The sequence below is a fragment of the Rattus norvegicus genome, chromosome 3, assembly GCF_036323735.1.
Source record: "Rattus norvegicus strain BN/NHsdMcwi chromosome 3, GRCr8, whole genome shotgun sequence".
Classification (NCBI taxonomy): Eukaryota; Metazoa; Chordata; class Mammalia; order Rodentia; family Muridae; genus Rattus; species Rattus norvegicus.
In genome coordinates this window covers 129,714,111-129,727,284 of record NC_086021.1, presented here as the reverse complement: position 1 = coordinate 129,727,284, position 13,174 = coordinate 129,714,111, and the positions used below count along the sequence as shown (strand labels likewise).

General features: G+C 48.7%; 1 protein-coding gene across 2 annotated transcripts in view; it reads right to left on the bottom strand.

Annotated features, from left to right (window-relative positions):
• Window positions 1–13,160, bottom strand: part of Duox1 (dual oxidase 1) — a 35,062-nt gene extending 21,902 nt beyond the window's left edge. Inside the window, exons 1-13 of one of the 2 annotated variants that reach the window (XM_006234829.4) lie at window positions 13,033–13,160; window positions 11,201–11,309; window positions 8,950–9,033; window positions 8,421–8,585; window positions 7,341–7,528; window positions 6,978–7,179; window positions 6,653–6,819; window positions 6,218–6,278; window positions 6,030–6,126; window positions 3,560–3,650; window positions 2,745–2,847; window positions 2,350–2,522; window positions 238–413 (exon numbers count right to left, since the gene is read on the bottom strand). In XM_006234829.4, coding sequence (XP_006234891.1) covers window positions 238–413; window positions 2,350–2,522; window positions 2,745–2,847; window positions 3,560–3,650; window positions 6,030–6,126; window positions 6,218–6,278; window positions 6,653–6,819; window positions 6,978–7,179; window positions 7,341–7,528; window positions 8,421–8,585; window positions 8,950–9,033; window positions 11,201–11,258 — 1,565 coding nt within the window. In that variant the 5' untranslated portion in view covers window positions 11,259–11,309; window positions 13,033–13,160. Of the gene's footprint in view, window positions 1–237; window positions 414–2,349; window positions 2,523–2,744; window positions 2,848–3,559; window positions 3,651–6,029; window positions 6,127–6,217; window positions 6,279–6,652; window positions 6,820–6,977; window positions 7,180–7,340; window positions 7,529–8,420; window positions 8,586–8,949; window positions 9,034–11,200; window positions 11,310–13,032 lie in introns of those variants that run through there. The other variant, NM_153739.2, reaches the window with a different exon arrangement.
• Between the last annotated feature and the right edge of the window lie 14 nt (window positions 13,161–13,174).

Below are 13,174 nucleotides of genomic sequence, written 5' to 3'. Positions count from 1 at the left end.
CAGAGGAGAGGTGGGGGAGCTGTCAGGGTTAAGGAGAGATTTAGGACCTCACACTCAGGTGTCCCATGGGAAACAGTCCCTGGTCCATAGCTGTTTGTAAGAGCCTGCCAGCCCCGGGAGCTGTCAGAGACAAATCTTCACTTGAGAGACCCAGAGGGGCTGGAACAGAGGCCCATGAGGTTGTGTAGGGCCAAGCAGAGGGCTTGTGGTCCACTAGATTCTAAGACACAGCCTCACCCATTTCTGTTGTTTTCAAACCAATAGCGGTCACCATCTCGTAGCCTGACAAACTGGTCAAGGACAATAGCACTGAAAAGGGGTCCAGGGTCTCCGTGGCTCTCCAGAAGCCCCCCAGCAAGTAACTCCAGCCGGGACAGATCCTGATTGTACAGGGCAGCCGTGGCCTCCAGCACCTGGAACAGAGATTGTTTGAGAGGACTCAGCAACCAGGCTGGGCAGAGAGACAGCTCCAGGCATTAGCCCCTGGGCCAAAAACAACAGATGACCTCTATGAGACCACATTCCTAGAGAGTACTTATTACACCCCAGGCATTGCTCTGGGCGCTTTCTGTAAGTTAACTGATTTTCAGGAAGCTTCCCACAGATTCCAATTCCCGTTCTATGAAGACAAACAAAAACAGTCTGTCCTCCCGGTAGTTTCTTGATGTGGAACCTGAATCAGACTGTGAAAGCTTGAATGTCTGAATGATACTATAAAAAGCTTCTATCCTTAGAGTTAAAAAGAACTTCAAACAACTAAGTCTCTAGCAATTTGTGGTCACAGTTGCTCACATCTGTAATCCCAGCACTGAGAAAGTGAGGCAGGGGACACCACGCATTCAAGTGAGAGTATTTAAAAAAAAAAAATCTGACTCTCCTTTGTTGTTTGTTTTGAACCAGAGTCTCACTCTGCAGCAGGCTGGCCTGGAACTGAGGTAACTCCTGCCTCTGCCTCCCGTGTGTTGGGACAGAGATATGGGTGTCTCAAGTAAGGACTTGTCTCTGATACCTCACCCACTTCCAGAGTTTTCTACTCTGCTTTTAATTTAATTTAATATTTGTGTGTGTGTGTGTGTGTGTGTGTGTGTGTGTGTGTACACTGTGATGCACATGTAGAGGCCAGACGATAACTTTCAGAAATTGGTTTACCCTTCCACCGTGAGAATCCTAGGGGGAATCAATCTTGGGTTTTCAGGATTGGCAGCAAACACCAGCCAAGTCATCCTGACACCTCCTGTTCTTTACTTGTATCTAAGTCCCTGATCAGATTCCTTCCAATGACTCCTAACTGGAGCCAAAGACTCGTTCCTGTTGACTTGTCTCAAGATATTTATGTTGATGTAGATTTTTTTATAAGTTTGTAACTTATACACCAAGTTAATCCAGTGGGATTTGTCCTTTGACTCTGAAGGCCCAAGTCCAGTATATATGTATTAACTATCTGTTGCTTACCTCACACAATTAGTAGGCCATTGATTTTGTAACTCTTAATAATCCTATAGTGGTTATTGTAGGTCCTTGACTCAGGAACAAGCTGTGTTTCTTTGTAGTAATAATCCAGCTGCCTTCACCCCTAAGTTAGCTGTTACACCCTAAGCTAAGCCCTGAGACCATTGTATGAATTACTTTAAGGGAGGAGCGAGGACAGTTATTTCTTGAGTCGGCGTTTCCTGTAGCCTGGGCTAGCCTGGAACTTGCTGGCCTTGAACTCCTGAACCTCCTGCTTTTGTCTCCAAATACTAGAATTACAGGCATGAGACACCATGCTTGGCATAGCACTTCCTTATAATAAGCCTGTTGGGTCTTTCCTGTAACCCTACTGTAGGGGCGAAATGCAATGTACTGGGCACACGATTGTGCAAACTCCTCTCTGCCTAGATGACTGTGCCAAGATGACTGTGCCAAAATGGTAAGGCAATCAAACTCAGTCTATTGATGAACAGACAATGCTAGTTGCTTACAAGGGATAGCTCAGAGCATAGCAGCCTTCTTCAGGTAAAGCAGCTAGGATATCAATACTTAGAACATCGCTTGTTCCTAAATCAAGGACGATTCCCACTGTAGGATTGTTGAGTAAGAAAATCAATGCCTACCAAGTAAGTGTGTGGCAAGCAACAGATAGTTAATACATATCTACTAGACCTGGACTTTCAGAGTCAAAAGGCAGATCCTGCTGGACTTGAAACCTCTTGACTCGGTGTACAAGATTGCAAAAAATGACCTGCATGAGTTTTGTTCTCTCACCAAGTGTTAGTCTCTGGTACCCATGTTTTACTATTCGTCTTTCCTGTTTGGGCAATGTGCCCAGGCCCTTCCCACCCATCCCTCTGGGTCCTGACCCTTCCTCACAGTGCCATTGCTCCTCGAGAGTGCAGGGTTGATGTCCTGCCAGTGGGAAACAGGAGGCAGGCCCAGTGCCTCCCTGGCTTTGGTGTATGAAGGTAGGCCTAGATCCCGGCCCCTCTGCAGGCAGCTGGCCAGGTAGTCTGTACGGGAAAACTTCAGTGGTCCGGGCCAAAAATCTGAAAAAGAAATGCTAAAGGGTTGGAGGGAGTTGAGGGCCATCCATGCAGCCTCCAGCCCAGACCACTCTAACCAATCCCAGAAATATCTGAGCCATGGAAAAGGAACCATGATGAGTAGATCAGAAATTCTCTCAGCCCTGAGAACTCCTCCCTGCCTGTCTCTGCAGGTCCAGCAGGATCTCAGAAGTTCACAGCCTGCAGGACCAGCCTCAGGCTCACCTTGCACATCCTCAACGACTAGGTGGTCCTCTCTCTCAGCAATCTGGGAGGCCATGCCCAGCAGCAATGCATCCACATCTTCAGCCCTTTGTAGCTTGGGGTTCTTAAGGAGTGGAGAGAAGACACACACGGCTAAGGGACCAGAGTTTGAGTGCCTGGATCCCTCATCTGCCACATCCTTGAGCCTGTCATGCTCATAGCTCCTGGTGAGCATTTCTCAACTTCAGGTTAATTCTGCACTCATGGTAAATGTTCTTCCCACCCAAAGCTGATGTGTTGGAGCACAGGGGGTTTTAAACTTTTATTCTCCCCTAGGAGATTTGACAATATGATTGGCAAGGACACTAGAGCTTCTGGATGCTCATTTTTGCTCTCCCATTAACCAGTTGTGTGGTCCTGCAGAAGTCACAGGACCTGCCTGAACTTGCTCTTCTCCTTTTACTAGAAGAGAAACCCAAGCGAGGGGTGTATATACCCCATGGTCTAGCAGTTATCTAGGTGGGATGGCATAGCTGGATGCTCCAAAGCCTCCAGAGGCCCAGCATTGTCAAGGGAGACACCTAGGAGGAACAGTAAATGTGGAACCACACCTGAACACATAGTCCCCTCCCCTCCTGTCTCTCATATGCAGCCCTTGGGTGAGGATAGGGGTTTGGCCTTTGACCATGATCCCAAGCCAGTCCCTTCACTCTAGCCCATCAAAGCTGCCTACTTCAGCCCTAGTGTCCCCCTCCCTCACACACACACAGACACATACACATACAACATACACAACACATGCATTTATCAATCCAATTTTTATCTCCACCTCTGACCTCTCGACTCCAGTAGCTGTTGCAAACCCGGAGAGCTCCAGAGACACTTGAGTTACGATTGGCAATCCCCTGGAAGTGGCAACTGGCATTCCTAAAGGCAAGGAGCAAGAATGGTTACTGAGAACACGGGCCCTAATGCCAGGTATCAACTTTGGCTTGCAAGACTTCGGCCGGGGGTCCCAGGCTATAGCCTTCCTTGTCTGCTATGTAACCAAGACCTTGATAGTTACTAAGCATTTTGACTTTTGAAAGGTTCTTACCTCCCATCTGACCACATATCTGAAAATTTGACCATTAAAAAAAATCTATGCCCACTATCCCCAATACACCCAGAAAGAAAGCATTCTCACAAACAGAGGTCTTTCGGTGGCCACTGGAGACTGTTCTAAGACCCTTACTGGTACCAAATCCATGGATGCATATATATCCTTTATGTAAAATGGCATAATATTTGCCTAACAATCTATGCACATCAGCCCATACAGTAATCTTGGAGTCTTTGTATGTATGTTTGTATACACACACACACACACACACACACACACACACACTCATGTTTGATATGGGTTCAGGCATATGTAGAGTCCAAAAGTTATGCTCAGGTATCAGTCCTTGGAAGTTCTCCACCTTGTTTTGTTTGCTTGTTCCTTTGTTTGTCTTGAGGGTCTTTCACTGGCACCTGGGACTTGATAATTAGGCTGGGCTGACAAATCAGCCAGCCCAAGGGATCTACCTGTTTCTACCATCTCAGCCCTGGAGTCATCTGTCTTCCTATAGGATGTTAGAGATGGAGCCCTTGAACTAAAGTCCTTGTGCTTAAGTGGCAAATGCTTTACTAATTGAACTATCTCCCCCATCCATATTCTTATAATACTTGATATAACATAAATGCTATCTAAATAGCCAGTAGATTTTATTATTTCTGGAAGAATGGCCCTAAAACATCTACATTTTCAGTACAGAAGAAACTTTTTCAGATACTTAAAATCTGAGGTTGATTGGGTAGGTAGGAAGCCTGACATATAATAGCTTACTTACATAGCTACACACACACACACACACACACATACACACACACTTTTATTATGTACATATCACTTATATAGTTCTATTTATATGTATGTGTAGTCTCTATTTGAGAGAGGGTCTCAGGTGACCCAGACTGGCCTTGAATTCTCTGTGTAGTAGAGAATAACCGTGAACTCCTGTTCTGATCCCATCTCTGGGTCTCCATCTGCTGGGATTAGAGACTATAAACATGCACTACGTTTTTGGGGGGTTGTTTGTTTGTTTGTTTGTTTGTTATCAAGATGAAGTTTTCCATTTTGCCTACACTGGCCTTCTGAGCTCCAGCTAATTCTCTCACATCATCCTTCCGAGCAGTGAAATGACTTTAAGGACATACGCCACCTGCCCGCAACGATATAAACATACACATTGATGGCTTGGGTTTTTGTTTGTTGTTGTTGTTCGGTTTGGTGTTTTTGTTTTTATTTAAGACAGGTTTTCTTTAGCTCTGGCTGTCCTGGAACTCACTCTGTAGAGCAGCCTGGCCTTAAACTCAGAGATCCTCCTGCCTCTGCCTCCTGAGTGCTGGGATTAAAGATCTAAGCCACAGACTTCTGTGGTGCCACATGCCTTTCATCCCAGCACACTAAAGGAAGAGGCAGGTGGATGTCTGTGAGTTTAAGGGCAACCTGGTTAACAAAAGGGTCCAGGACAGGTCTCAGTTTAAACTGAGAACCCCTGATCAAAAAACAAATGAACAAAAAAATAAAGTGAGCCACCACCACCCAGCTACATACATATACACACATTTTTTTTTTAATTTTTATGAGTACACTGTGGCTGTCCTCAGACACACCAGAAGAGGGCATCAAGTCCCATGACAGATGGTTGTGAGCCACCATGTGGTTGCTAGGAATTGAACTCAGGACCTCTGGAAGAGCAGTCAGTTCGCCTAACCACTGAGCCATCTCTCCAGCCCCTACACACATTTTTTTTAAAGGAACATAAACACTTTTCTTTTGATCAAATGTGCACTTCTGTAATCAAGCTACATGGGAGGCAAAGGCAAGAGAATCTTAACAAGTTCCTGGCCAGCCAGGGCTACTCAGTCCTGTCTTGAAAAGCCATTGACCACATGCATACAAGCAAATCACACAATCGTGGACTACAGACAACCAACACCATGCACAATGAATAGTCTATTTGAAGACAGACCACTGGGGTTGGGGATTTAGCTCAGTGGTAGAGCACTTGCCTAGCAAGCGCAAGGCCCTGGGTTCGGTCCCCAGCTCCGAAAAAAAGAAAAAAAAAAAAAAGACAGACCACATTTCCCCTCCATTTTCACCATTCTCTCTAGAAACTAGCTGCTTCCAACTGGTGTAATCCTGTCCGAGGGCTCCAGAAGACAGATTTTTATCAATAAATGGGTCTAAGATACAAATATATGAGCTTCCTCTCCTACCTCATGTAGACCCCAGGGGGCACCATGGTAGAGAGGAACTGCTCTGAGGCCACCACGAACTCTGGGGAGATGCTGGGGTCCAGAAATGGATGGTATCCTGAGGTAAGAAGAGAAATGGACACATTAAGGCCTTAAATCCATACTAAAAGACACCTGCAATTTGTCAGCCCCCCTCCTCAACCCCTCACCTGGATACTCTGGGGGCGTTTGCTTCAGGAAGCTGGGCAGCCACTCATACATCGCAATGTTCTGAAGATCAAGAGATAAAAAGACATGTGCATGGGACTGGGCCCCGAGGAAGAGGCCCAAGGAAGGCTCATTGAGTAGACATGAGGACCAGCAAAGGTTGGTCATGGGAGAAAACCTTTAAAACAACAGCATCAAATGGTAGGCTCTTCACAGTATTGACTAAGGAGAGAGATGTTAAATAATGATCAAATCCAAAATTATCTGGCATAAACAGAGCGTTTCCTCTCTATAATGTACAGTAGTCTTTTCTACACATTAGCTTTCCCTGAAGGAGGGCCCTATTAGAAAGGGGTATACAGGAAAGGGACTTTGTCCAGGACCAGGGAAGCTTTGTTGGGGGAGCAGAGTCGCCCTGGACCCGTGGCATGACTCACCTGGTAAGTGGCAATGACCCTCTTGCGAGCATGCTGGAACAGCTCCTCATCCCCCCAGTGTGGGTGCTCCTGCGCCAGCCTCTTGGCACACAGGTTGTGGTATCGAAACCACAACAAGCCCAGTGCCTGCAGAAAGGGCTCCCTGTTCCCGCGCTGGGCCCCGAAGGCTGCATCCATGGGAGGAAGCAGGACAGGAGATGGGCAACAGCTTGAGCCAGGGGAGCCCAGACCCACAGGCAGACCCCCTCCTCCAATACCCCCACCACCACCAAGCAGCCTGGTGCCTCCAACCCTAGCCCTCCTGCCAGGACCCCCACAGCCTCACCATACAGCCCCTGTGGCCCGCCCTGCCCCGTGGCGGGGTCTGGTGCCATCCACATGAGCAGAGAGTTCTGGGAGTTCCTCGGGAAAGCAGGGTCAGGGCCAGAAGCCAGCTGTCCTCCAGAGAAGCTCCTCAGAGTGTCGCTCCAGGAATGAGAGGAGCCATAGATGGCGCTGCCATCTAGCCAGCCAGTCACCTGGTTGGTCTGCAGGGATGAGCAGGGTTAGGAGAACCAGGCAGATTCTTGCTGGTGGGCAAGAGGCTCATCCTGCCCGGCCTTCCCAGCCAGACCCCAGGCCTCCAGCAGATCCTGCCTCAGATCCCCTCCAGCCCTCTGCCCTCCTGCCTTTGGCTGCCTGTCCTCACCAGGTCTCGGGGGTTGCTAGGGCTCTGTCCAGTGCTGCGGTCCCAGCGGCTCCTCTGAAAGGGCAGCACCACGTTCCCGCGCTTGTCAGGGTCAAACACTGGGTCCCCACGTGGGATGTAAATGTTGAGGAACTCTGCGGGGCAGCCTGGTGTTTCCACACTCACCAGGTCTGAAAGCACGTGGTAGCCTGCCCATAGTGCAGGAGGTTTTGTTGGGCCAGCTTGGGACCATGCTCTTCCCCACCTCAGGTATGGAGTCCCCACCACCCCTACCCCATACTCGAAGCTTCAGAATAGTCATCTCCTATTATGGGCAAGTCCAAGCCCTGACCTCCACATTCCCTCCTGATTCTGTCTCTCCTGGCCTGTCTGTGCCTACACCTGCTCTAAGATGTTGTCATTGTCAGTTTGGCGTTCTCCTTGGTAACTGGGAGGTGTTTCTAGGCAGGGTTTCAGCACCAGCTCTAACATGCAGCTGGGAACCTCCCTGGAGGCCGGCAGCCAAGCAGGAAGTCACATGGGAGCTAGCATGGACACCCAACATGGCTAGTAGGAGCCATCATTGCTGGAGGACTAACCCCTTGTCACAGAACTTGTGACCCCCTAACGATCCCATGGTGCCCTCTCTGCTGCGACTATAACCCTTCCTTCTCCCCATATGTTCTAGGAGCCACAGTGTTCCAGGGACAATCTATCACAATCTGTATCACAACCCTCCCCTCAAATGGAGGGACATCCTATTCCTCTCCATATTCTCTACCAGCACAAGGAAGATTCATGTCAGACCTCACTTCGGCATGCCCCGCCCCCATCTGCTTTGTTCCTATCCTTTTTAATGACTTCTTCTTCCATCTCCCACGCCCACCTCTGATCCTCCATAGTATCTTGTCTCATCCCCTGATTCCTTAGGCACCGAGGTGTCCAGCTGACACCCCACCCCCACCCCCAATGGCTCCTCCAGGGGCTCAGGTTCCCTGTAGCGTGTAGTTTTGTCATACGGCTTTTGTTCCTGGCTGGTCCCACACTAGTAAACACAGATTCCTGATCAAAACCTCAGAACCACCCTGCTACAGCTCTCACCGAAGAAGACACCCAGGACTGTACGGTTCCGAAGAGACGGCTGCCCTGCGGGACCTCTCATGACCCTGTTGCTAAGGTGTCGGGGGTTAGGCAGGTAGGGTTCTCTCAAGGGCTGGTACACACCATCTGCATAGCTGGCCGGAACAAGGCGCTGCAGCCGAGAGCCTGGCATAGGAGAGGTAAAGACAAGAATGAATCTCATTGTGTGTGTGTCTGCCTGTCTGCCCATCTGTCTGTGAATGTGAGTACATGTGCCTGCAGAGACATCAGAATACCCAGACCCCAAGTTACAGGTAATTATGAGCTGCTGGAAATGTGTGCAGGGGTCTGAACTCAGGTCTTCTGTTAGAGCAGCACTGTACTCTAAACCACTTAGCAATCTCTGTACCTCAAGAGCATTCTCGACACATTGAACCCTAAAGCCTTAGATGTTGGCAGCTTTCAGTGAGACGAGATAGCCTCTTGCCACACTTGCCGCCCTGACCCTCCGCTGGTAAGCACCACACTGGCCCTTGGACTGTGCCCTCACCTTTGCTGCCCCATCTGTGCTCCATGAGGTTGTTATACCATCCATCAAATCGCTGGACCTCCCAAGAAACGGAATTCTGAGCTCCTGTGGGAAGATAAAGGGAAGGAGGTAACTGGGTAAGTGCACGCAGCGGGAGACCAAGCAGGCCACAAGGGAAGGCTCCTGTGATTCTGATAAGAGGGAGAAACAAGGGCGAAGTATTTTCTAAACTCAAGCCTACTCCAAGGCACGCAGTGAGGAAGACTCCCAGAGTGGAAGATGGTGCATCAGTGTGCAGTGCCTGCTGACGAATGGCCTCCGAGAGGAGGGAAAGCAGTGGCAATCCAGAGGAGAAGGCAGAAGCTTGGAGTCTCCTCACGTCTCAAGTCCCCGGGAGACACACCAGGACAAACATCATCTCCAGCCCTCAGACACCTACCACTTGGAACAAGAACCAGCCACACCCTATAACTGGGAAGGACAAGTCATTCCGTGACCCATCACTGGGCAGGGGCAATGGGAAGAGGGGCTTGGCCTTTCCTACTAAGCAGAGCCCCGAGGCAGGGGCGTGTTACTGCTACTCTACCTTGGTCTCTTTGCCAGTTTCTTGGGTGAGACCAAGGACTGATCCTGTGAATGACGTTATTCCATCCTCCTTTGGAACATCTTGTCACTCATCTCATTCCTGTTCTTTTTCTTTTTTTTTTTTTTAAGATTTATTTATTTTATGTGAATGGGTGTTTTGCATGCATGTATGTCTAAGTAACACATGATGTCCAGAAGAGGACTACTGATCCCTCAGAACTGGAGTTATGGACAGTTATGTGCTGCCGTGTCAGTACTGGGAATTGAACCCAGGTCCTCTGGACAGCCAGTGCTCTTAACTGCTGAGTCTTCTCTCCAACCCCAATTCCTGTCTATGATGCTACTCTAAAAACTCACAGCTCAAGAGGAACCCTCAGCTGTTGGGGGAGGGGGAGAGGTTACTGAGGAAGCAGGACAAGAAGGCAGGATCTAGAATCCTCTTGGCCAGTAGATTAGGTGACCAGCCAGACACGTTCCCCTAAAACACAGCTAGATTTCTTTTCTACTCACCTGAGAAAACAGAATAAAGCAAAAGGGGCCCCATTGCTCTGAATGTCCTCAGACCAAAGACAGGATTTTCAAGATGTGGGTGATGTATGACACATACAGACACTCATCAAGAAGGAAAATGACTTCACCTGGCTAGGATCTAGGGCAGTAGGACACACACACACACACACACACACACACACACACACACACACACACACACGACCTCCAAAATAAGATGAACAGTAGCAGGCCAAGGGCAGTAACCTTTGGAGAGAGTCTGTCTTGGGGATAAGAGGCACAAACTGGGAGAGAAAATGAAGCCTCGAGGAGGGAGAGTACTGGAATGAACTGAAATGTGCGTGGCGTTAGCAAGGGAGAAGTGTGAAGTCCGCATCACTATCTCGACATTGCCAACCAGGAGAGTCATCTTCATTTATCATCTCCCAAGGTGCAAAAGACTTTCAGGTTTGTTGTTGGTGCTTGTTCTGAGACAGTCTTAAGTAGCCCAGATTGACCTTGAACTCACATACCGGAGGATGACCTTAAATTAATCCTCTTGCCTCTACCTCCAAAGTGCTGGCATAGCTACCATACCCAAACAGAAGCCTGCTCCTTTGACCCTAACCTGTAATATCATGTGTCCTCTCTCCTCAGAGCCCTACACTACAGGGGACAACCACTGATTCTAAAGCTCTCAGACCTCCAAAGCTGGGATTGCTGTGGGTTATACTGTGTTCTGATGAAATTATTTTATTTTGTGCTTTATTTTTTCAACATTGGGGATGAAACCTAGGACCTCATATGTGCTGTGCAAATGCTCTACCACAAAATTATATCCCCCGTTCCAAAGATCATTTTATTTTAAAAAAATTGGTGAGTCCTTTTTAGCTTTGGGTCCAATTTTACTCCAGGAAGCTTTATTGTCCTAGATGTCTATTCAGTCTTTCCTATTTCACGTCAGGAGAACTTACCTCATAAACAAGACAGAAGACGGAGGAGAGAGAAAGGGACCCACACTAGAAACCATTTTCATTCTATTGTCTGCCCATTTACTCAACAACTAGAAACAAGTGCCTGGTATATACAGGGTACTATATCTGTGGGGGATGCAGAAATGATTGACACATCTTTGGAAAAGGCCAGAGGACCTTGGTTCCTCTGATCCTATGCAGCTCTTCCTCTAGTCTGTACTCACCCAAAGAAGCCAGCATCCCAAAAAGGAGGATCCAGGCCACAGCTGAGTAGACTGCCATGATGAAAATAGTAATGGGGGATGAAATGTTGAAATACTTCAGAACAGAGTCCTAGAACAACAGAAGGTAGAAGGATGAACCCTGGGTATTTAAGAGGATCATGATAAGGTGAGGCCCCTAAGAATCAAGACTGGGGAGTTGGATTTGGGGAGCAAAAAGAAAGAGACTCACTCTCTCGGAAGGTCTTTAGTTCATTCAATAAATAACTGACCAACACACGATATGTACGGAACTGACCTCAACTCTCGAGTCAGTGAGGAACAGAACAAAGACCACCCTGCCCTTGTGAACTTTAGTGTCTGAGTATCTGAACACCCTTGCTTTGGTCCAGCTGCCCACAGAGGCTGCTCCATAGCCAGAGCCCAGCATGGGAAGAGGAAGCTGAGGGACTCAGGCAAGGTCTCAGATCTGCTGTTCATCTTCTGTGGGATCTGAGGTAAACCAGTTATCTCATCCAACCCTTATCATCCTCTCCTAGCCAAGGTGGGGAGTGTGCCAGAACTGTTCACTCCACAGAATGATCAGAGTCTGACAGGAGGTTGAGGTTGAATTCAAGCCAAGAAGACTGACAGGTGTAATGCAAATTGGACAGAGGCTGAGGCGTGACTATGACTCCTTTTAGAAAACTCAAATGGAATATCACACCAGCGGCTTGTGTTTCAGTCCTGCCTTCCAGAGGCCAACACATAGGACCACAGGTAAACAGAGGCAGCAGGGGACTCAAGCCAGGACTTCTCTGGCAAAATGTCACTGAAGATGTCCTAAAGATAGCCTGAAGATTGGAGGCAGGATGGTGAAAGACACGTGCTCAGAGAAAGCCCCATCTGCAGCCAGGGCACCTGAATGTGCTATCTAGTTGAAGATGAGAACCCAGCAGGTGACCTCACCCACCCACCCCCCCATCTCCTACTAGACAAGTGTGAAAACCCTGCCCAGCCCAACTCAGGATTCCATCTATCTAGAAGTTCTTTGGAGCTGGGATCTAGAGAACAGAAGCTGGTGTGTTGGGGGTGGTAGAGTGACGGGCCATGGTTGTGCTTCCCTAATCCAAATAGTTTGACCTCCTTTCCCTTCCAATCAAGTCTTCAGGAGCCTGGACTCCAAACGTAGATACATCATTCCATCCCTAACACCCTGTAGGCTTTCAGGATAGACTGTGGGGACAAACTCAGGAGAGTGGCCATGCCAATAACCTCTCTCTGAGTAGGTAGCCCTTAACAGTTTACACAGCCACTTGGGTGTGGTAACTTCCCAAACAATCTGGAAATGAAGGCTCAACTCCAGGACAATGAAGCCCCAGGCAGTGGCAGATCTGGGAGAGTTACAAGTTTGTCTGTTTCTTGTCCACATGGTCATTTTCCCCAAATCAGAGTCTTAGAATTCTGTTGGCCCCGAGGTGGGAAGGAGAGGGAGATGAGTTAAAGCCAGAGATTCCAACCAGAAGACCCAGGGAGTAACTGTATACTGAAGACCAACAAAGTCTCCTTGGCATGATGCGCTCACTGGTGCCAAGAAACCCTCTAGGCCCAAACAAACTAGGTCACTCAACGTTCTCAGGACCAGTTGACCCTGGTTTCTCAAAATGTTGGTGTGCTTAGCTCCCGCCTTAGCAAGGTCCCTTTTAATCTCTGGGGAAAGATTGGAGGTGCACGAGGCTACCATTCCCATTCCGAAGAAAAGGAGGCCCACCCTTTCCCCACTGTCCCCACCCCTAGAGCCCTCTCCCTGGGAGCACCCACTTCCATGGGCCAAGAGAAATGTTCTGGGATCTAACCTTAGCTTCTGGTCGTCCCAGCCTGGGACTGCGGATAGGCTCCGGGCTGTCTCCGGGTTCGCTGTAGCCCGCTCGGTTCTGGCAGCTTCTCCTGCTCTGAGTCCGGGCGGGCGGGGCTGAGGGGGAGGGTGAAGAGCGGACA